Source organism: Hippocampus zosterae, chromosome 4 (genome assembly GCF_025434085.1).
Source record: "Hippocampus zosterae strain Florida chromosome 4, ASM2543408v3, whole genome shotgun sequence".
NCBI lineage: Eukaryota > Metazoa > Chordata > Actinopteri > Syngnathiformes > Syngnathidae > Hippocampus > Hippocampus zosterae.
In genome coordinates this window covers 26,729,835-26,754,162 of record NC_067454.1, presented here as the reverse complement: position 1 = coordinate 26,754,162, position 24,328 = coordinate 26,729,835, and the positions used below count along the sequence as shown (strand labels likewise).

Sequence of the window (24,328 nt, the reverse complement as noted above, 5' to 3'; positions counted from 1 at the left end):
AACTGTCGGTAGAACTAAGGATAACATGTGGTAGATTCTTTGGTCAAATTGATAGTAGATTACACATGCGTCGTCTTGGGAGGAGGACGTCAAGCCAGCAACAATAAGTCTCTATATAGTAATGTCATTTTTTAAAGATTCATCACATGATTTCAATCATTGAATTCCTATTACATGCTTTTGTATTAATAATGGGGTGAGTAGCCATTGATATGTTTATTTACATAAGTAGTACACACACATAATCAAGTTACCCGTGTCAGCTGTAGTTGTGGCCCATACTATATAGCCGGGACTGAAGTATTGTGTACACGTACAGGTATGTGTTTCTGATGGCCATAGTATTTCATTGATATTGAATAAACATTTGACAAAATGAATCTTGCAATATCTCAAAATTCAATAGAATACAATAATTGTGAATTTTAAATTGAAGTACAATAAGTGTGTTAAACAACATATTTTGATCCATTGACTTTGTGAATAAACTTGGAGTACACAGCTGCAGACGTAATATTTATTGTTAATGCATAGTTTTCAAACATTTACCCTTGAAACATTATACTTTCGAGTATCAGAATTCTTGATTGTGAATATCAGACAAAATAGAAAAATGGGTTCCCATGATGAACGTCTACGGAACCCAAAATTAGTTACCATGGTTTCCCATTGGATAATCCAACGGAACCTAAAAACGGTTACCGTGAATTTCCGAAATCCTCAGGCCTGAGTGTAATGCATTTAACGGCCATAACACAGTCACAAGTGGTATTTCTAACGGCAACGAAGGATGATGGGAAAATCTCTGTTTACTGTCGCTGTGCGGCAGTCGTAAAGTTCAGTCTGTCTGCTAAGTAGTTCACTGGAAGTTGTGTGAATAGGCCTGAAAATACAAACACCATCAGGAAATGCAGTCTGAGTTGCCTTATCCGTGGTAGCGAAACAGCATCTGATAAATTGGTCCCTTCCTGTCCTTTTGCCCATTTGAACTATTTATGTTCTCATACTTGTTCAACTAAGCACATGTAATTGTCATTTTGATTTTTCATCAAATACAATTAATATTGTTGGAGGAAATGGTCCGCTGTTATAGATTGCCACACTGATGAGTACATGTGGATCTCAGTAAAATGTTATGACCTAAAGTGGGCCGGTCTGAGCCCTGAAACTCCAGGGCTGATAATGAGTCCCACTCCCCGCCCTGCATCTGACTCACCGGAACAAAAGAAAATGCTGAAAGTGTGATATTTTTCATATGTAGTCCTGCAGGTGGCAGCAATACATTGTAGTGTCTGCTTACTCCCATAATGCTGCGTTTTGTTTTTATGTGGGCCTTGCTAATGCAAGACACTCATCAATATAGCAACTAAAAGATGTAGCCTGTAATTTCAGTTTTTCTCTTCTAGGCCAGAGCAACTCTTGAGCGGGAGTACAACAGCTTGCTGGCCATTGGTACCAACAGGAGGTTGGAAGAGGTGATGGACAAAGCACGTCTGCAGACGCAAGAGAGGATGAAAAAAAGCCAACTTTTTTCCCCCTCTGTCTCTCTCTTGAATCTTCTTTATTCCAGGATGACGACAAGAACTTCCGTCGAGCTCCGTCATGGAGAAAGAAGTTCAGGCCCAAAGACATGAGGGGGATGTCTTTGGGTGTGTCAGACACTCTGCCTGCCAATTTCAGGGTGACCGGCAGCAACGCCTCATCTGCCTCCACACAGCCAAAGAGGAGTCCAATGGAAGGTAAGTGACAGTTGCCAGTGCATGGTTTTGCGCTACAAATGCCTTGTTGTTGTGGCCTCGTAAGGGTTTGTACTTTTCATTGATCTTGAATGGCCTGTTTGCTGTGCAGTTTGCGATGCTGTGACTAACGGCATGTCTTTGCATGTGATTTTTATTTTTTTGTTTTGCCAACATGCACACGCAGGAAGCCAGTCTATACAGAGGCTGGACACTGCTACAGTCAGGACCTACTCTTGTTAACACAAACCTCACACAACGGTAAGATCACATCACATCACACGGGCACACAATTGGTGTGGCTTGCATCTCAGCAAGCGATCCTCTTCACAAGCAGAGCATAGCTTTATTGATCTTTTCAGCTCGAGCGACGCACGTTTCACGCCTTTTCTCTTTGCTCTTTTTGTTTCCCTCCCTCCCATCCGTCCCTGTCCTCTATTCTGCTTCCCCTCCTGTGTCTGTTCACACCCCTTCTTTCCCATCTCAGTTTATCCTCATTATTTCTATAGGTAACCGCTGGTCTGAAGATGAAGGGGAATTCCCTGCTTTCAAGACCAGGATGATGAACTAACAGATTTTGTTTTAAGGACACAAAAAATATATCCCATCACAGAGAGAGCTCTCACTCACCGATCTCAGTGTCCCTAGAGGAAACTGTGTCGATGTATCCGCATTTGTTATTTATGTAAACCAATGGGACAGTTATATGATTTTAGGATATAGTGTAATCTTATTGCCTCAATCGCTTTCAACTTTTTACATTTCCTTCCTGTACTCTTCACCTCTCAGATTTATGTAACTGAATGATTCAATTGTCTGGAGTTTGTATATTTCTACCAACCGACATTTTATCTAATCTTTTTTATAATCTTTATTTGATCGGATGTATTTTTCTTCCTTGTTGATTTGAAATATAATCAATGCTTAATTGACCTGTGATATAATTTAATTGTATATCGTTACCAACCCCCCCCCCTTTTTTTTTTAACTGCTCAATTTTTTTGTTGCATATTACTTGTGTTTTTATTTGTATGGAAATGCGGCTGTTAAGTAGGTCAGCGAGTGTGTGAATATCAGAAACTGCTGGAGACCATTTTGCAAACTGATCAACACTGTGACCATCACCATTAAAATAACTGCTGGCAAGCCAGGTGATGTTGACAACACATATCACGTGAATCACAGTATTGCATGTGTGAATGTGTACGTGTGCGTGCATCCAAATGGAAAGTTTTGAATTAAAAAAAACTAAAGCCATATATCAGTAGTTGGAAAAATAAAGGTAGGGCCACTTTAAATGCGAGTATAAGTAAAATTCCAGGTTGTCTCGTTCACCTTGCTCGCAAGAACTCCTTTTCCTTTCTCCCTTTCCCGTCCCGACCAACTTTTAGCCCGTCTCTTCAACCACACAAAGAAAAAGCCCTCATCTTTGGAGACGACCTATCTGCACAGGAAGAGGTTTAACATACAGAAGAATAGAAAAGACTCTTTGCTTGGACGGACCAATTTCACTGAACCTGAAACCTCTGTGAATCCCTGCTGCAAGTAGACAGGCTCAAACATTTCTTACAAACTTTTTACAAAGACTTTATATCAAGCCTTATTCTTTATTAACTAGCCTCTGTCTTCTTGTTTTTATTTATTATTACTCATTTATGTTGTGTCTTCACGATCAAAGCTGAAGTTATGTAGTTGTTGGGGCGGTTTCTACCCCTTAGGTCTTGTCTCTCTCACAATGGTTTCACATGAAGCTCCATGGCAAATTGGAAGAAACCGGCTTTAACACTTTAGTACAGTCTAAACTGCAAATTCTATTTTCATTTTTTTTGTAATTTCTCTCATTCATGCCCTGTGGAAATCATGTTGCTCTTGTTTGTCCTGCTCTTCCCTTTTCTATTGTCTGTTCCTGTAACAATGTACAGTCTGAGTACTTCTAAACTATTTTTATCACAGTATTATTTATTGCTTACTTTCAATAAAATACTGAAACAGATTTTCCTTTTTTAGTTAAAGACCAAAACTTTGATTTTTCAAAACCTGTACAGTGATTCCCTCACTTATCGCACTTAATGGGGATCGAGATCACCCGCGATAGACGAAATTCCGCGAAGTCGGGTTTGCCCCCACCCACCGCGCCCCCCTAGGAATTTTTGCATAAGGATTTTTTGGATTGGATACAACTTTATTGTCAAATGTGCTGTATGTCTAACATATTTTGTCGGTACCAACATGTTTAAAATATGTAAACAGTATTTATAATTTACATGTTGAGACAAAGACTCTAGCAGTACACATTTTACTTAAATCTTTAATTTTAAAACCTTACACAGTAATAAACATTCATCAGCATTCCTTTATTGCACTTCTGACAGTGTAGCCTCCAGCAAGCTGCTGGCCAGCTATCCCGCTGCGCACTGCCTATGCGTTTATGATTAGACAATTAGGGAGGCTAAGAGACACATGCTGTTTTTTTCGTACAGGCCCAATCTCTCTCTCTCTCTCTCTCTCTCTCTCTCTCTCTCTCTCTCTCTCTCTCTCTCTCTCTCTCTCTCTCTCTCTCTCTCTCTCTCTCTCTCTCTCTCTCTCTCTCTCTCTCTCTCTCTCTCTCTCTCTCTCTCTCTCTCTCTCTCTCTCTCTCTCTCTCTCTCTCTCTCTCTCTCTCTCTCTCTCTCTCTCTCTCTCTCTCTCTCTCTCTCTCTCTCTCTCTCTCTCTCTCTCTCTCTCTCTCTCTCTCTCTCTCTCTCTCTCTCTCTCTCTCTCTCTCTCTCTCTCTCTCTCTCTCTCTCTCTCTCTCTCTCTCTCTCTCTCTCATGCACACTGGCACACACTAATATGCGTAGTAAACACAACACTGATCTAGACAACCACGTGATTAGACACTGATCAAACAGTAACCCATGTGATAAGAAACTTGGGGCGGTTGCTGGACAGGGCTGCAAAGATGCACAGCCAATCAACATGACTGCATCATGGAATAGATCCACTCGTGCTGTCATTGGTTGACGTCGCGCCGAGTCATTTTTTTCTGAATGCAGTACTGTACTTTGGAGAAAAAAAACGGGATGCACCGAGGCCGCGATAATCGAACCGCGAAATAGCGTGGGATCACTATTTGAGCTTGGTGTTAGCTTGAACATGGACAACAACAAAAAAATTCTGCTGGACATTAGACACACTGAAATTACAAAAAAATAAAAAATGAGTTGAGGGTACGTTTGATTTATCAAGTAGATCACCAACATATAAATTTTAAGTCTTACAATCAAATTTCATTATTCCTTGGTCCATGAAAGGCTTTGTAACACATTCCATAGTGCGTTCAACACATCACTTCGCGATCGACCGATAGCCCGCGGACTGATCCCAACTCGATCGCGAGGGGTCGGGGGGTTTGTGTGTCTCTAAGTTTTGGTCAGTGTCGGGACCGTTACGGCTGTTGCTCATCGTGGCGTGCGTTCATATACGTACATGTGCATGGTTGCCACCCGCGTGTGTGCAAGTTTGTATCCTTGCATGCTTGCGATTGGGTCGGTCGCGGGAGGTTAATCGTTTCCAAAGTCGATCTTTGGTCAATAAGGTTGGGCATCCCTGGTGTAGAGTGTTCCATTGACCTGCCATGCATATACATTATTTGGAATGTAGGAGGAAATGGAAGGACTCTGAAAACCCACATAGTCACAGAGAGAACAGAACAGGACGGCTCCACTCAGGAAGGCCGGACCCGGCTTTACTATAAATGTTTTTTAAAATAATGCCTTACCATTCCTCTGCATCATGAACTGCTATGGACATAAAATGAGATGAACTTCTACCCCCAGCCCCTCTCCTGTTGACGATCAACCCTATTGTGAACCTTTAAAACATTAAAAATACTGTTGTCATTGGGAGGGAGGTTTGCTTAAAAACATTCCAATTATTCTGACTCGCAGTTGATGACTTGAAAGTTATGCTGGGTGCCCTTTGCATAGACTATAAAATTTTGAGAAAAACTTTTGCGTAATTTCTAATTCTCTGTAGACTCCCTGTGGGTTTCGAGTGCGATATATTTGGTGTCTATAGTATAGACACCCTATAGACTATAGCATTGGTGTTAAACTCAGGTCCTGGAGGGCCACTGTCCTGCATGTTTTCCAAGTCTTCCTGTTGAACACACCTGATTCAAATGATCAGATCATCGCCAAGCTCTGCAAAAGCCTAACATTGAACCTGTTCATTTGAATCAGGTGTGTTGCAACAGTGAGACGTGGAAAACATGCAGGACAGCGGCCCTCCACAACCGGAGTTTGACACCTATGCTCTATAGCAGGTAGTGATGGGTCCATGAGGCCTCATGAGGCGTGTCGACACACTGACACACTGTGTTGATACTGTGCTGATACTGTGTCACTGACCACTGCCACCTGCTGGACATTCAAGATCCCTGCAGCTAACCCACTTAACAGACTGAACTGACTGATAAATTGTTTTGTATATTGAACATATAAAATATACAATTCGGTAATAGATTGGCAAAAGGTGAAGGTAAGATATAAAAAAAGGAAAAGAAAATAGTCATCATCACAAATATGTGTTCAAAGGAGTAGAAAGAAGCAAAAAACCTACCCCGAGTCCTACCCCTTCTTATATATGAATTGATCATTTTTCTAAATAGGAAAGAAAGTCTAAATATCAACAAATGCTTTTACCCTTATGTATGCTGTACTAATACATTTTTACATTAGGTTTGTATATACAGTACATACTCTTTAGAGCACATGTATATGTCGATTTTCTCATTCATAATGGATGCTACATTTCATTAATATATTAAATAATCTCATCAATGTATTTCTGATGTATTGCTATATTTCATGAGTGTATCGAATTTATCAGCTTAATTCTGATTTGTGTAGTTGTCTTGTACTACTCTCGAATTCATTTTTAATCTCAGCAAGAGAGTTCCTCATTTTACTGGTCAGTTTCAGAATCATTCCACAGATTTACACCTATTACAGATGCACTCCTTTGTGTGATGTTCGTTCGTGTTTTGGATTTTTTTGTATAGATTAGTACCCCCTAAATTATGACAACTTTCTCAAATTTTAAAAAGCTTCTGGATCTTTTGGCAAAGGTTATTATTGTGTGCTTTGTACATTAATTGGGCGATTTTGAAGTCAATCAGGTCATGAGATTTCATTGTTTAATTTGATAAACAGTGGATTTGTGGGTTCCGTCCATTTGGAACCAGTGATTGTTCCGATTGCTTTGTATTGTAGTTTTAAAACAGTGTTTTACTGGCATTTCCCCATATTCCCACACAATAGGTCAAATATGGAAGTAATAAAAGTATGTGTACAAGGATCTCTTACTCAGCACATCCTTAGTTTTTGGGAGGATCCCTGTGGTTTGGGATATTTTTCTTTTATTATCTATTATGTAGCTGCCAGCACGGTTTTGCATCTACAACTGTTCCAAAACATTTTCATAAGGTCATTCATCGATTTGATGATGAAGTGTACAATATCATTCACATCCATGCATTCATTTTGCAACATTCAATGTGTTCAAATAATGTGAAGATCATTTGAATGAGGATGCCTGTGGGCTTTTATTTCACAAATTTTTATTGAGAAAAATAAGATGCTCCAATGTTTTAAACTTCAGCCTGTTGCGTCTTTTACAAGCGATTTCTCCTGCTGTGGAGAACACACGCTCACAAGGGACGGACGGATGAGGCTGGCGTACTAGTGATGGGAATTCCGGCTCCTTTTGGAGAGCCGGCTCTTTTGGATCGGCTCCCTAAAAAGAGCCGGCTCTTTCGGCTGCCAAATGGCTCCTCAGTTTTTTTGTTGCTTAAATTAATTTACTATCAAAAATAACGTAATATGTGTAAAATGAATTACTAATGCAAAAAATAGAGAGTATATCAAATATTTATTTATACTCAACATGGAGTACAACATGGAGTGCTACAAAAATAAAAACAAAGTACAAAGACCCACCTCAAAACAAGGTCAACAAAAAGTTCCAATCTCTGAATATTTATATTTATAAGCTTTTAACTGTTTACAGTAAAACAACAAGTATGCATTGAATACAACACAACAAATTATAACTTAAAATTTATAAAACAAAAAGAAAAAAGCAGCATCCAGGTAAAAGTTTTAATTTGTCTTTAGTGAAGATTGGCATTAAGAAAAAACAAGTGCCTCAGCTTTGAGGGGTTGATCCTGTTTCTCCTTTCTGTTAACATTTGCCCCGTTTTGGAAAAGATTCTTTCTGATGGCACAGATGTTGCGACAACACACAGCCTCCGTGTCATCACAAGGCTGTGTGTGCAAGGGTCTTCAGAAAGTGACAGCTGAGCATCAGACCAGCGTAACCACAGGGAAGGTGAAAGAGTTAGTGGATGCTCTCTGTGCATCCATGGACAGAAAATTCCACAGAATGGAATGGAACACTGTTCTGTCAGAAACCACCATTCTTGACCCAAGATTCAAGAAGCTGGCCTTCACTGACAATAGAGCGGTTGATGAAGCTCTTCAAAGAATAACTGCAGCAGCAGCAAGAGCCAGCCAGACAACTCCACTGCCAGGGGGCGAAGAGGGAGAAGAGGGAGCAGAGCAACAACAAGAAGAGCCACAAGCATGTGCTGTTTGGAGGTTCTTTGAAGAACGAGTAACTGGAAGCACTACAAGACGGAATCCTTCATCAGATGCAATTCTGGAAGTGAGATCCTATCTTGAGGAGCCCCTTTTCCAGAGAAGTGCAGACCCTTTGAGCTGGTGGGAGGCCAAGGATTCACTGTACCCACGCCTTACACATGTGATGACACGGAGGCTGTGTGTTGTCGCAACATCTGTGCCCTCAGAAAGAATCTTTTCCAAAACGGGGCAAATTTTAACAGAAAGGAGAAACAGGATCAACCCCTCAAAGCTGAGGCACTTGTTTTTTCTTAATGCCAATCTTCACTAAAGACAAATTAAAACTTTTACCTGGATGCTGCTTTTTTCTTTTTGTTTTATAAATTTTAAGTTATAATTTGTTGTGTTGTATTCAATGCTTACTTGTTGTTTTACTGTAAACAGTTAAAAGCTTATAAATATAAATATTCAGAGATTGGAACTTTTTGTTGACCTTGTTTTGAGGTGGGTCTTTGTACTTTGTTTTTATTTTTGTAGCACTCCATGTTGTACTCCATGTTGAGTATAAATAAATATTTGATATACTCTCTATTTTTTGCATTAGTAATTCATTTTACACATATTACGTTATTTTTTGATAGTAAATTAATTTAAGCAACAAAAAAACTGAGGAGCCATTTGGCAGCCGAAAGAGCCGGCTCTTTTTAGGGAGCCGATCCAAAAGAGCCGGCTCTCCAAAAGGAGCCGGAATTCCCATCACTAGTACGCCAGCCTCATCCGTCCGTCCCTTGTGAGCGTGTGTTCTCCACAGCAGGAGAAATCGCTTGTAAAAGACGCAACAGGCTGAAGTTTAAAACATTGGAGCATCTTATTTTTCTCAATAAAAATTTGTGAAATAAAAGCCCACAGGCATCCTCATTCAAATGATCTTCACATTATTTGAACACATTGAATGTTGCAAAATGAATGCATGGATGTGAATGATATTGTACACTTCATCATCAAATCGATGAATGACCTTATGAAAATGTTTTGGAACAGTTGTAGATGCAAAACCGTGCTGGCAGCTACATAATAGATAATAAAAGAAAAATATCCCAAACCACAGGGATCCTCCCAAAAACTAAGGATGTGCTGAGTAAGAGATCCTTGTACACATACTTTTATTACTTCCATATTTGACCTATTGTGTGGGAATATGGGGAAATGCCAGTAAAACACTGTTTTAAAACTACAATACAAAGCAATCGGAACAATCACTGGTTCCAAATGGACGGAACCCACAAATCCACTGTTTATCAAATTAAACAATGAAATCTCATGACCTGATTGACTTCAAAATCGCCCAATTAATGTACAAAGCACACAATAATAACCTTTGCCAAAAGATCCAGAAGCTTTTTAAAATTTGAGAAAGTTGTCATAATTTAGGGGGTACTAATCTATACAAAAAAATCCAAAACACGAACGAACATCACACAAAGGAGTGTATCTGTAATAGGTGTAAATCTGTGGAATGATTCTGAAACGGACCAGTAAAATGAGGAACTCTCTTGCTGAGATTAAAAATGAATTCGACAGTAGTACAAGACAACTACACAAATCAGAATTAAGCTGCTAAATTCGATACACTCATGAAATATAGCAATACATCAGAAATACATTGATGAGATTATTTAATATATTAATGAAATGTAGCATCCATTATGAATATGAGAAAATCGACATATACATGTGCTCTAAAGAGTATGTACTGTATATACAAACCTAATGTTGTAAAAATGTATTAGTACAGCATACATAATGGTAAAAGCATTTGTTGATATTTAGACTTTCTTTCCTATTTAGAACAATGATCAATTCATTTATAAGAAGGGGTAGGACTCGGGGTAGGTTTTTTGCTTCTTTCTACTCCTTTGAACACATATTTGTGATGATTACTATTTTCTTTTCCTTTTTTTATATCTTACCTTCACCTTTTGCCAATTTATTACCGAATTGTATATTTTATATGTTCAATATACAAAACAATTAGTCAGTTCAGTCTGTTAAGTGGGTTGGCTGCAGGGATCTTGTAGGTCCAGCAGGTGGCAGTGGTCAGTGACACAGTATCAGCACAGTATCAACACAGTGTGTCAGTGTGTCGACACGCCTCATGAGGCCTCATGGACCCATCACTATGCTTTGGTGATGTTAGCTGCATTGTCGCTTACACAGCAAACCACTTTGTTTTCCACATTCCATTCTTTGGCCACTTTGAGCAGCTCCTCTGCTAAGTTCTCAGAAGTGTGTCTTTCACTGAACTCAAAACAATCCAGCAGACAGGTCACCATTTTGAAATTTTCAACAAAGTGGCATGTAACTGACATGTAGGATGTAGTGGTCTGGCGATGGCTTTTTGGACCCGTTCTTGGAGTGCAGCACGTTCTCTGTCATAGAGGCCTGGGATGATTCTTTGTGAAAGCGTTTTCCTGCTTGGAATTGCATACATTGGATTGAGAGCATGAGTATATCTTCTGAATCCTTTGTCATCCACGATTGAAAATGGCTGAAAATCACTTGTAATCATTTTACCCAGTTCCTCGTCAATTGTGGTCTGTTTTGCGGGTTTTATGGGTGTTTGGATAAAGTGGCTCATAGAGCTCTGGGTTGTACTTCTAGGCAGTTGTTGTGACATTGGAGCAGCAGCAACAGTTGCAGACACACTAGCACCTTCATTAACATCTGGTTCCCTTGCTTGTCTTTTCTCTCGCAATTGTAATGATGGGTGGACTTTTCTTATGTGCCTGTGCAGGTTATTTGTGGAGCCTGATTTATGGGATATTTTAACTTTGCAGAGTCTACACGCTGCCTTTGAACTATCAATAACATTGATATGAGTCCAAATTTCACTGCGTTTTCTATCCATTTCTCACCTTTTCGCTTTCCACCGTGTTCTTTTTTTTTTGCCAACTAGCTCTGTCGTCTCCTCGTCTGTCTCGTTCGCGCGCTGCTGTCTCTTCTCCTCTAACCCCTCCCCCCTCTCTAAACTATAGCGTGTGTGTGTGCGCGTGCGTGTGCGTGTGTGTGTGTGAACCCCCCCCCCCCCCCCCGTCTACCACAGATCTTGACCAATCACGTGCGGCTTTAACCGAAGGGGGGGGGGGGGGGGGAAACAACTGGAGAAACAAAAAAGGCGGCTCTAAGAGCGGGCTCGTTCACGAACGACACATCACTATAACCCTCCCGTTCCGGCTCCCAATGAGGTGGGAGCCGGCTCCCATCGTTCACTTCAAAGAGCCGGCTCTGGGAGCCGGATCGTTCGCGAACGACACATCACTATGGCGTACAAAGGAACTCCTTTGCGAGGTGGGAGAGGTTTGGGAAAGAAGTGTGTTGGTCCTTCCAGTACAGCTGCTTCGTGGAACCTTGATTGTCAAACATGGAGTGGAGAGTCAACCAATAATAATTACTGATTGTCAATTAAATCATCAACATAGCAACCGTGAAAAGATGAGTGAACGTTTGTATACCTGGCGTAATACTGGGTGTATCGCGAACTTCATTCTCATGCTTGGCCCGATAATGCCTCAGCATGGTGGAGGTGCTTCTGTTGGTGTATGACAATTCGACCCGGCAAATTCGACATTTCACCTGTAATGAAATGTGAATAAGAAGTAACTAAGAGTTACCTTGAAATGTATTCGGATTAGAATGGTACAACACATGTCAATAATCTGAGAGTGCCGAGTGCCTCTCGCCGAGAGGCTCTCGGCGACAGAAGGCGATTTGAATAAATAAATAAATAATACCTTATTCTCCGGGACATCAAAATGGTCCCACACGGCGGATGATTTGCGTCTCTGCTCCATAATCGGCAAGGAAGGCAAGGCACGAACACGAAGTCTGCACTGACACGAACTTCGACAAGCGAGCGTGAGTGAGGTCTGGCTTGTTTCGGCAAGTGGCATTGTGTTGCCAAACCCACTTCCTTATAAACACTGTGCGGCGGGCTTTTGCTGCGTCAACGCCCTCTGCACTGAGTCGACGCCCCCTGGACTAAGTGGCGCAGCCTGTACTGTGCCAAGCAGTCGATGCGGTCTAAACGGCACTGGTGCAGTTCACGTGTCAATTAGCAGCCTGGACTGTGTCAACACAGTCGATGTGTCAATTAGCAGCCTGGACTCAGAAGCCTGGACTGTGTCAACGCAGTTCACGTGTCAATCACGTGACGTAATGAGCCAGCACATGCATCGACACGTGGTTTGCTCTGTGAGCCCGGCGCATGTGTCAATGCATCGGTGTCGCTGGACCCATCACTAATAGCAGGGGTCCCCAACCTTTTTTGCCCCACGGACCGGTTTATGTCAGACCTTATTTTCATGGACCGGCATATAAGATGTGGCGGGTTAATACAACAAAATAATATGGTATGAGCTGCATGAAAACTGGGGTTTTCGAAATATAATAATAAACACAAGGAGCGTCTAATCTGGCCGCAACGCTGATTGCTAAGGTAATGTTTAATGCCTTCAAAATACGATACAACGCAAAGTCAAAGTGCATGAAAATGACAACTCACCACAGCCCCGAGCTTGATTTTCTGCAACTAGACGGTCCCATCTCGGGGTAATAGGAGACAATGACAGCTTAAGTGTGTGGTTTATGTCCAGTCTACTTCGTAATTTTGTTTTAGTCTCTGTTCCTGCAGAAACGCCTCACACTATTGTCTGGAAGCACTTTTTGCAATAACCCTACCTGATGGTAATTTGGACATTTGTTCCCTAGCTTTGTTCCCGATTTGTTTTACTGTTTATTGTATATGTTAAATTGCTCCATGCACAGCACTTTGTATGCAGCGATGGCTGTTCGAAAGTGCTCTATAAATACAATAGAATTGAATAGCTTTTGATCTCCTCTTCTATCTCTGTATTTATTAGTCAATTCATACTTTTACTTGGTTGTTTCCAAATGCAATTAATTTTGTCTTAAATTTGTTGCTAACCTGTTTTTAGCAAACCATATTTTATTTATTTATTTATTTGAACTCCGAGGTAATTATATCTAGGGTGGACCGGTAGTCCAGTGGTTAGCACGTCGGCTTCACAGTGCAGATGTACCGGGTTCGATTCCAGCTCCGGCCTCCCTGTGTGGAGTTTGCATGTCCTCCCCGGGCCTGCGTGGGTTTTCTCCGGGTGCTCCGGTTTCCTCCCACATTCCAAAAACATGCGTGGCAGGCTGATTCCCCACTCTAAATTGTCCCTAGGTGTGAGCGTGGATGGTTGTTCATCTCTGTGTGCCCTGTGATTGGCTGGCATCCGATTCAGGGTGTCCCCCGCCTACTGCCCGGAGACAGCTGGGATGGGATCCAGCATCCCCCGCGACCCTAGTGAGGATCAAGCGGCTCGGAAGATGAATGAATGAATAATTATATCTAAACTACCGGTATGTTGCATTTTCTCACTTGAGTACTTTTGTCTACTGCAAACAAATCAAATTTCAGTCGGTAGTAAACTACATACAGTATATTATCAAGATATTATATGAACATTTTTGTTCCTAACATTGACCGGCTGTGGGTCTACCACACACACAATGTCCCAAAATTTTGAAACGCAACCAATTTCACAAACGGCAGCCTTTATTTTAAGTGTCTTATTTGCCTTGTCAGGGCCATTGTGGGATTCCCACAATGCTCCAGTTTATGAATCAAGATATGATTCGTAGCATGAAATGCTTTCTGCAGATCACAACTGTCCTGCGAGTAATCTCATGTTCACTCTTGTTTAAGTTTATTTCATTATTTTGGTCTTATTTCTCTGATCCTGTATTGTTGTGTGAAGAGTAAAGAGCATTCTCACAATTACTTTTTTGTCTTTATTTCTCAACCTATTCAACACATGAAATCTTGTGTAAACATGTTTACAAAATTCCAGACATATGTGCTTGTTTTTTTTTTTTACAATAAGTTCTGCCCCCAGTTTTCTCACAATTCCACATGTTCTACAAAAAAGTATTCAAATGAATGAGGAAAGTACAAGTCCACCTTTCCTCTTTCCCATTCCAACTTAAAATTTTTCACCTCGTTCATTTTCGTAAAATAAATAACTGTTGCTGATGGCCATTAGCGTGCTAACATGCCTTGATGAATTTCCTCACGTGACACGATTGGTGATTGCAAAACGTGTTAAATTGTGTTTTGAAATATGCTTCGATGGTGTTGAACAATGCAGCTGAACTTTTTTATCCCTCATTCATTCCGCAAAATTTTCTGTATTCTACAAATCCAATCAATTATTTTTAGTAAATTGCTATGAACCCTAAGATCAACCATAAATAATTTCAAAGCAACTGTTGTAACCAACGTCAGCTGGGATATGGTCCAGTATATCTGGGCTCCGAATGAGAAGCGCTGTAGAAAATGGACATTAGATTGCAGTTACAGCCATAGCATTAACATTTTTGTAAACTAAAACCCAATATTCATTTAGGTTAAGCGTGAACCTGACCTCACAAACCAAGCAATCAGAGAACGTCTCGCAGTATTGACGTGGATAGTATTAATTACAAACAACTGGAAAAACCAGACCGATTGGAAGTTTGTTTTTACTATAGTGTATATGATTGACAGTTTCAATCTTTATTCAGTCAAGCTGTTTTGGTTTATGTTCACACAGAGCTTTAATTGGCCCTCTGCCATTCATACAAAAATTCAGTGCATTCAAAAAACATTTACAATTCCTATCCTTTTTTTTAAAATCCTTAGTCCTCTTTTTGGCATCCAGAATTCATACATTGTGTCATTTTCACTTTACTCTCCATCTACATTTTCGTCAGTGGCAATGTTTTTTTTTTTTTTAAAGTACCGCACAATGTAGTTGTGTTGTAGCAAAAAATGGCCGCATTGATGGAATTATGCCTGATGCATTCAAATATAATGGTAAAATAATCAAATACTATAAACCCTCTAACATTCATTTGAAAAGAAAGGCTTTAGTGGATGTGTTCATATTAATTCATACATTTTTGAAGTATAATTATCAGATCAGATAATGCATGGATATTTTAAGATTCAACAAAAGAGACAGACACAACGTATCCCAAAGTTCAATTTGCCCAAGTCAATGGTGGAACAGATTTGTTTTCTAGGTTTTCCAGCATTGGTGTGTATTAAGATGTGTATTCATTATCATTCGGACTTTGGGAGATGTGGTCAGATTCTGATCCAACCATTATCCAAGTCACTTAATCCTCTTGACTCTTGAGGATTGCGCAGGCGTACTGCAGCTTATTTTGGAACTGACTTGAGCGCCCTGAGCTGTTTGCCAGCCAATCGCAGTATATGCTTATAATACGTCATTGTCCTGAGATTCATTACTGGACAATATATGTATGATAACCGTTGTTTTTAATCATACTTTGATGACCAAACTCATTACACACTTCTCCCTTAGCATATTTGTCCTTATCAAGTTAACTGTAAATAACTTATTGCCATGACAACATTCACAACCAAGAGGCAAAGGTCCCAACCAATCCATTCAACCATAAACAGGTAAGTCAGTCAATCAGTCACATGAAGAAGCCAGAAGAGGCTTCTGGTCATTTCCTTTGCTCTTTCGTGCGTGGTAGGCGATAGCCACAGCCGACGCTACCACAGACAATGAGCACGCACCACCAAAGACCATAGTGCTGATGTTGGTGCTGAGCATCTTCTTCATTTCCATTCGTACTCTGCTCAATTTGGTTTCTCCAGAAACTGACAGAAGACATGAGTGCAGATGTTAAATGATACGGTTAACAGGTGCATGAGATCCATATGTGGTGATCTACAGTATAGAAAGGCAACCTGGCTTTGGAGTGTCACTCTTCTTCATCACATAAACATCGTCCATGTCGGCGTTCTCTCTCGCGTCAGCTTGCATCATCTCAGCATTGTTGTGATGTACAGCTCCACTAGGAAGAGCCTCGCTGACAAATTGAAAAGGACCCTGAGTCAGGGATTGCGTGGAGGTCTGCATGCCCACTGCTCGTCTGCGCCTGCGGAACTCCTCGTTCAGACAACCCATGGCACATCTGGACAGGAGATCGTTCACGTCACACATGAGGATTGTGCAGGTGATGTAGACCTGTAAGGTGGCATGTCGGTATTATTTGATGAACGTTCATTGAAAACATTTTAGAATCGACAGCTCTCGTTTGGAGGCGTTTGGGGACCGATTTTGGTGGGGTCGTGGACAACCAGTTGAGATTTTTTTTAGATTCATTTATTCATTTTTTGTTTTGACAAACTCTAGATGCAAACACTATTTGCTGACAGGTGACTGAATTATTTGTGTTTGATGAGCATTCCTCAACTGTTTTTAAATTAAATTATTGAAAAATGTGTCCTAGTAAGAGTTTGTCAGAGATTTTCTCGGACAAAGTTAAAGGGACGACTCGGCACACAGGAAAATTGTCTTCAATATCGGCGGGAGCGGACCTCTGAGAGCGAACGACGGTTGTTGCTCCGCGATCACACTCAAAGTCCCGTCTCCGCGAGTTCCACATTTTATTGTAACATGTGCAAAATACAAGAAAAACACTGCCCCCAATATTTGCATGCCGCACCCCCGGTCGGGCACCTCAGTAGTGATTGGTTACCTGTTTTTCAACCTCGAACCACCAGTACATTGGCGCCTTTTCTGGCTGGTCTACATCGAATTAGCATGCTGTAGACTTTGCGGATGGTCAATGTCGTCTGGGCGCGACGGGTGTTCTCAACTCGTCTTTTGTTGCTCAACCGCTGTTCCCGGATTATTCATTCCCCTTTTGTGACCGAGTTTCGCCTTCTCCCCTGTGGTCGCCCACCTGTATTGACGTGCTAATTGTGGGCTTCAACAGCCCGCCGGCCAAATGGCCGGCGCCTTTGTGTGTAGGCATTTGGGGGTGCCGGTATGCACCCAAACGCTTCGATGCGCCCAAATACATGATACATTTTTCCTCATAGATTCTTCTAACAGAGTTATTCGGATGTATACTGAACCAGCATTGGTAGGGACAAATGAAATGTTTTTTTTTTTATGTTGTCATTCTTATTGTGGAAGTAAATTTGATTGCATATTATATGCAGTTGGAAAGTCTTTTAAATGAGCGATAGGGAGGATTGTGATGTTCAGTCACCTGATCATTGTCTCCGTCAAATCTGAACGCTTGAAACTCCAAGTGGAACGACAATCTATCAACCGTTTCGACTCTTAAAGACGGATCCTTGACACACCTGTAAGGGAAAACATTACATGTAGAACATAGCTGACACTCAGTGATTTACTCATTATTATATCTCCTATAGTTTCCTCTTTATTGTGAAAGGCCCAAATGTGTTCACAGGATGGTCCCATTAATTATTGGACACCCTAAGCCACAGGTTTCAAATTCGAGGCCTGGGGGCCAGATCTGGCTTGCCACATCATTTTATATGGCCCTCAAAAGCAAATCAAACATGTCACCTTCCATGATTGATGCTTGCGAAAATCTTTTACATTTTCAAATTCTCATATGTAATAAATAAGAGATGTTGTAAGCATTCTCATTACAGTGGCTTCAACAATCTTTTATTTCTGACTTCTTCTTATGGTTTGACAGTCATAATGACCCTTCAAGGGAAAAGGTGACTCCCATGTGGCCCGCGACAAAAATGAGTTTGACAACCCATGCCCGAAACAGTTTGTATCAGTACTCACCCCTCCTTGACAAGGTCATAGAAGTCATCATTGTCAGGGTTGTCATCCGGGGTGGCTTTACACGAGTCCAAAAACAAACGTACATTTGCCAGTCCTGACTCTGCCTTCAGGCTCAAATAAACGTTTTGAAGAAAGTCGACCTGCACTGGGAAAGCACTTGGCTGCACCTTATTTGTGAAGCTGGCATCCGTATAAACGTCAAATAAATAGCTAAAAGTGTCGACTCTGGAGTCGCTGAAAATGTAATCAGACTTCTGAATGGCATAACTTGAGGAGATTGTGGCTCTTTTGGGGAACTGGCAAGAGAACCCAATCTTCACAGTGTTTCTTCGGAATACAACTTTCAATGGATTGCGTAAGGTTTGGATCTGATTCCTGAAAAAAATATACTTTTCTTCATCCTGTTTTTGAAGAGAAAAGGAAGTGAGGTGAAATTGACGGATGAGAACAAACGGGCAACATTTGAGATGTACTCAGAATACCCCCGTTGTTGCACAATAATTGTGATCAATTGGGAAATATGGAGGGGGGAAAAAGTCAACAGTCACCTCAATAGTTGTGCCACAATTGCTGAACAACATGGAGCCAATGATGTGAGTGGCATTATAAGTGACCAAACATGAAGGGTCATTCAGTGAGAGGGAGTTGACATCCACATCAGGCAATGTCGATCTCTTAATAGCAACCATCATCCGGTTGGCTGCGCAGGTCACAACTGTTGGACCTGTAATCACATTTCATGAAGATACAGTATCAACCAATCAGTAAAAGATCATTTCAAGCTGAATGTTAAAATGTTTTCCCCTCCTCCAAAACACCTGATTCAATTGATCAGCTCATTAGCAAGCTTTGAGAAGGTTGATAAGGATTTGCAAAACTGGGTTGGATGGGGCTAACAAGGACCAGATTTGGGCACCACTGATCTCAAGTGTTGAAAATTCTTTTTGTTTTTGTTTCCTGATAAGTGATGACGGGGGCATGGTGGCAGATTGGTTAGCACATCCACCTCACAGTGCAGAGATGCAGGATTCAATTACAAGGTTCCAAGTTTGCATGTTCTCCCCGGGCCTGCGTAAGTTTTCTCCGGGAACTCCGGTTTCCTTCCACATTACAAAACCATGCATGGCAGGCTGATTGAGCACTCTAAATTGTCCCATGGTGCGAGTGTGAGCGCGGATGGCTGTTCGTCTATGTGCGCCCTGTGAATGGCTGGCAACAAGTTCAGGGTGTACCCCGCCTACTCCCCGTAGGCAGCTGCGATAGGCTCCAGCATGCCCTGAGGATAAGCGGTTTCAAATTTTGGATGGATGAATAGTTTTCTAGTTCGATTCGCTACGTAAGATGAGCTCGGGATCATGATAGGATGAAGTTAAATTTGTATTATTTATATGACCTCTCTTCTCTAGTACAACGAGTCCAGGTATTGTACACCGATACAGAAAGTAGACTATTCTTCAAACCAAATAAGCTTTCTGATTGTGGTTCATTAATAAATTAAACATTGTATTATCTTTAACATTGTAAAAATTTAAATCCACCATTTTACGAAACACTTTAGGGTCGTATGGACTTCAGGCAAAAAGCAGACGATAACCTACACTGGTCGACAATTAACCCTTTGGCACACATCGAGATCGTTCATACACGCGTTGACACTGGGACTTCAACCCATGCTGCCTGCAACCAAACAAACGAGTGAACGAGGACACCGACAGTGATTCTAAAATTAAAATTTTGATCTAAATGTTGCAGCATGGTAGACTAGTGGTTGGTACCTCTGCCCTTTGTGTAGAGTTTGTATATTCTCTCCATGTTTGCATAAGTTCATTTTCTCAAGGGACTTTGGCTTCCTTGCCCATTTCACAAAAGAAGCATGGTAGTTTAAATGAACACTGTACCTGTGAGCGTGAATGATGATTCAAACATTCCCTCATTCACTCCATCTAAAAAATACACAATATTAGGAACAATCCAAAGTGTAATGAAAATCAGAGTGTGACGGACAGACGATACAAATTTGATTATGCTATTAAATGCATTTTGTTACTGGTCTCTTTCTTCTCAGCATACATGTTGCTATAATTTGCTCACACTACATCGTTTGTGCACAGGTTTTCTGTGACCACGCATGCCACCACTGAACCTAAACATACCATACGCCATCTCACATCCAAAGTCAAGTGGGATCGAGAATATCATTTAGATTTAGATTTTTCATAATAGTTTTGATTTTGTTTGACTTTTGTTTTTAAAATTCAGTTACTTGAAATTATTCTTTAGGGCAGATTTGTTCGTTTTTATTTTTGTATTCAATAAAAACAAATGTTAAATGCTGTATATATATATATATATATATATATATATATATATATATATATATATATATATATATATACAGTATATATATATATATATAGGGCGGCCCGGTAGTCCAGTGGTTAGCGCGTCGGCTTCACAGTGCGGAGGTACCGGGTTCGATTCCAGCTCCGGCCTCCCTGTGTGGAGTTTGCATGTTCTCCCCGGGCCTGCGTGGGTTTTCTCCGGGTGCTCCGGTTTCCTCCCACATTCCAAAAACATGCGTGGCAGGCTGATTGGACGCTCTAAATTGTCCCTAGGTGTGAATGTGAGCGTGGATGGTTGTTCGTCTCTGTGTGCCCTGCGATTGGCTGGCAACCGATTCAGGGTGTCCCCAGCCTACTGCCCGAAGATGGCTGGGATAGGCTCCGGCACCCCCCGCGACCCTAGTGAGGATTAAGCGGTTTGGAAAATGGATGGATGGATATATATATATATATATATATATATATATATATACGGGCGGCCCAGTAGTCCAGTGGTTAGCACGTCGGCTTCACAGTGCAGAGGTACCGGGTTCGATTCCAGCTCCGGCCTCCCTGTGTGGAGTTTGCATGTTCTCCCCGGGCCTGCGTGGGTTTTCTCCGGGTGCTCCGGTTTCCTCCCACATTCCAAAAATATGCATGGCAGGCTGATTGAACACTCTAAATTGTCCCTAGGTGTGAGTGTGAGCGTGGATGGTTGTTCGTCTATGTGTGCCCTGCGATTGGCTGGCAACCGATTCAGGGTGTCCCCCGCCTACTGCCCGGAGACGGCTGGAATGGGCTCCAGCACCCCCCGCGACCCTAGTGAGGATCAAGCGGTGCAGAAGATGAATGAATGAATGAATATATATATACTAGCTGGTTCGCCGCCCTCCGGGCGGCTCATCAGCTAGTTCCTGCGGAAGGCTGGTAAGGTGGGCCTTCGGCCCACAAAAGTGTTGTTGCTTGGTTCAACTTTTTGTTAAATCTTCATTGCTTATCGCGAAAATAAAGAGATGTTTCGCTCTACTAAATAACTAACAATTTTATTGCAATGCTTGTGGGTAGACAACATTTTTTCGCTAAGATGCCCGCGCGATCGTAGTGAGCCACTGCCTGAGCGGCGCAGTGGCGGCGCGCAGTGGCGGCGCGCAGTGGCGGCGCGCAGCGGCGCGGTGAAGTAGGTACGTTTTGAAAAGGGACAGACGGAAGGACAGACCGCGTGCGGGACGACGCGCAATATATATATAGATATATACAGACACACACACACACACAGAGGCTACGGCCTTCCTGTGTGGAATTTGCATGTTCTCCCCGTGCCTGCGTGGGTTTTCTCCGGGTGCTCCGGTTTCCTCCCACATTCCAAAAACATGCATGGCAGGCTGATTGAACACTCTAAATTGTCCCTAGGTGTGAGTGTGACCGTGGATGGTTGTTCGTCTGTGTGTGCCCTGCGATTGGCTGGGAACCGGTTCAGGGTGTCCCCCGCCTACTGCCCGAAAACAGCTGGGACAGGCTCCAGCACGCCCCGTGACCCTTGTGAGGATAAAGCGGATCGGAAAATGAATGAATACTGATGGCGTAGTGGTACACTGGCCTGACTTGTGTGCGGGCAGCGTGGGATCGGTTCCCACCTAGGAATGGTGTGAATGTGGGTGTGTATGGTTGTTTGTCTCTATATATGTGCCCTTTGACTGGCTGGGGAAAGGTTCTGGGGTTACTCCTCCTTTCGCCCGAAGTCAGCTAGCTGGGATAGGCTACAGCTATTCCCACAACCCTCTTTATTATAAGCGGTGTTGAAAATGGATGGATAATACAAGAACAAAAATAATAATAATAAATTGGATTAACGAACCATGAAAGGCTGCTGGTTTGCTCACCATGACAACAACACACCTCATCGCTGATTGGCTGAAATACATAGCAGATAACAGGTCAATGTTACCAATTTTGTCGTTGTTGTTTTTTATAAACAACAACAAAAATGAATCCAACATTGTCAATATCATTGAGCTCTTACGATTCATTTGTCTCTGCAGTGAAACAGACTGGTACAACTCTGTACACATCACTATGTTGTGGTGTCCAGGTTAAGGTAAGACCAGCTATCCCGTGTTCACCATCAGCGAACTCTTTATTCATATTGTGCGGGCCGCTGACCTGAAAGCCATTAATGCTTCGAGAAGACAAAGACAGGAAAAAAAGCCAAGTAATCATCTCTAAATGTCTTGGTAGCATGTATCTCAGTTATGTTAGAAATGTTTTCGAGATAATAAATGATGAATGGAAGGGAGGCCTTACGTAGCACGATGAGCCTGTGCTTTGGCGTGAAGAATAAATTCATCACCAACTGTAGCATGAAGCACATCACCATGTTTGGGTGTTGGGTCCAAGAACTTGGGTTGCACATGACCAAGTTCACAAATCGGCAGTGAAGGCAGGACTGAAAAAAAAAGACAATTACTGAGACACAGAAAAACAACAAAGGACTTTACTGGCTGCTACTTTGTTTGTGCATCTTGAAAGGAAAACAAATACAGCTCTTCGGCCATGTTTGTAGCTGACGCCTGACACTTTGCAGAAATGCCCCCTCTGTTTTGGGAGAGCACTGCAAGCGCACAATAAACTTAAAAGCTATGGAATTGGAAGTGCCAGTCAAACAAAATGGCTGAGTTACAAAAATGAAATGTATCATTTTTTCCGGGTCAGCCAGCAACCACATAAATTCCATGTTTTGTTTGATTGAACTCATCATGACTGCATGGGAGTTGCATGATTTCCTGCGGAACGTGACTTTGAAATCTTGGCATCAATGGCTGCAGTGCATTGAAATAAAATGAATGCACTTGAAAATGCAGAATTCAAAGGAGTTTGGTCGCAGGGGTTGAGGCATGACTGTCGTGATTCTGTTTTAGAGTGCATAGCAGGTCTGTTCGTGTGTGTGGGGGCTCTTTCTCCTGGCAGGAAGGGCTGGCACCAGGTTGCATTATGGTCACCAGCCTCTCCATAAAAGGCCTGTTCTGCAAGCAAGATGCTGCTGGAGAATCATTTGGGAATGCCATCCCACATGTTTTGCTGGTGTCCACTGCACTTCTGTTGAATATTCTCCAGTGAGCCAGTCCTCCTCTTCCCTGTGGGGGCCCAGTGTAGAATAAGTCCCTAGCACCCCCTTGCTGTTCGTAAGAGGCGACAAATGGGGAGAGTCGTTTGCCGCGAGTTGCGACCCGTGGGGTGGGAGGAGCTCCTTAGCCTTGGTCGGCAATCTTCCTTCGGGAGTAAACCCAGAGGCCAAATCCGGAGTTGGAGTCCCTAAGGCAGTGCGTTGTGAAACTCTCTCAGCGGCCCGGCAACTTCTGCGACGTCGATGCCAAGCTGCTTGGGCCCCGTCCTTCCCTTGGACAACATCAACGGCGTGGAGAGGGGGTATCTAGCGCATAGGCAACACCAGGTCCTCCATACACACCTGACAGTAAGGTGCTACCCCGCCACAGTTCACTTTCCTTAATGGGTGCGTAGGGATTAGGACCAGGAATAGTTTGAAAGGTGGACTGTAAAACCGATGCACCAGGAAACAACAAAAGTAACACAACAAGGAGCAAAAGCTTGTTAAAACTTGCAACATGGAATGTTAGGACAACCGGTCTGACGTCAGACCTAATGGACATCAGCGATGTCCGCAAGACAGCAGTGATCAGCAACGAGCTGCTGAGAGGCATTGACGTTGCTGTGCTGCAAGAAACCCGCCTTGCTGAAACTTGATCTCTCCTGGAGAAAGACTACACCTTCTACTGGTGCGGGAAAGCTGCCGACGAGACCAGAGAGCACAGCGTTGGTTTCACTGTCAAGAACTCCCTGCTGAGCATGATAGAGCCTGGTGGAGAAGCGACTGAGAGTATTCTCACCTTGCGACTTCACACTGCAGTCGGCACTGTCACCCTGTTCAACGT

At 42.2% G+C, this 24,328-nt stretch overlaps 2 protein-coding genes and 1 long non-coding RNA gene across 15 annotated transcripts in view; 1 reads left to right on the top strand and 2 right to left on the bottom strand.

Annotated features, from left to right (window-relative positions):
• ppfia1 (PTPRF interacting protein alpha 1) overlaps positions 1 to 3,729 on the top strand; it is a 53,401-nt gene extending 49,672 nt beyond the window's left edge. For 8 of the 12 annotated variants that reach the window (XM_052063850.1, XM_052063846.1, XM_052063851.1 and 5 more), the window contains 3 exons: positions 1,407 to 1,475; positions 1,571 to 1,739; positions 2,246 to 3,729. In XM_052063850.1, coding sequence (XP_051919810.1) covers positions 1,407 to 1,475; positions 1,571 to 1,739; positions 2,246 to 2,307 — 300 coding nt within the window. In that variant the 3' untranslated portion in view covers positions 2,308 to 3,729. Of the gene's footprint in view, positions 1 to 1,406; positions 1,476 to 1,570; positions 1,740 to 1,923; positions 1,998 to 2,223 lie in introns of all 12 variants that reach the window. The other 4 variants (XM_052063847.1, XM_052063844.1, XM_052063855.1 and 1 more) reach the window with 2 other exon arrangements.
• A 7,789-nt stretch (positions 3,730 to 11,518) lies between these two features.
• Positions 11,519 to 12,316, bottom strand: LOC127599828 (uncharacterized). The gene is made up of 3 exons (XR_007962180.1): positions 12,151 to 12,316; positions 11,872 to 11,992; positions 11,519 to 11,766 (listed from the first exon to the last, which is right to left on the bottom strand). It is a non-coding gene; the product is annotated as an uncharacterized LOC127599828 (long non-coding RNA).
• A 2,610-nt stretch (positions 12,317 to 14,926) lies between these two features.
• LOC127599722 (uncharacterized) overlaps positions 14,927 to 24,328 on the bottom strand; it is a 31,855-nt gene continuing 22,453 nt past the window's right edge. Inside the window, exons 6-14 of one of the 2 annotated variants that reach the window (XM_052063900.1) lie at positions 22,683 to 22,824; positions 22,402 to 22,557; positions 22,237 to 22,292; positions 19,959 to 20,003; positions 18,609 to 18,784; positions 18,061 to 18,461; positions 17,501 to 17,597; positions 16,188 to 16,467; positions 14,927 to 16,097 (exon numbers count right to left, since the gene is read on the bottom strand). In XM_052063900.1, coding sequence (XP_051919860.1) covers positions 15,907 to 16,097; positions 16,188 to 16,467; positions 17,501 to 17,597; positions 18,061 to 18,461; positions 18,609 to 18,784; positions 19,959 to 20,003; positions 22,237 to 22,292; positions 22,402 to 22,557; positions 22,683 to 22,824 — 1,544 coding nt within the window. In that variant the 3' untranslated portion in view covers positions 14,927 to 15,906. Of the gene's footprint in view, positions 16,098 to 16,187; positions 16,468 to 17,500; positions 17,598 to 18,060; positions 18,462 to 18,608; positions 18,785 to 19,958; positions 20,004 to 22,236; positions 22,293 to 22,401; positions 22,558 to 22,682; positions 22,825 to 24,328 lie in introns of those variants that run through there. The other variant, XM_052063901.1, reaches the window with a different exon arrangement.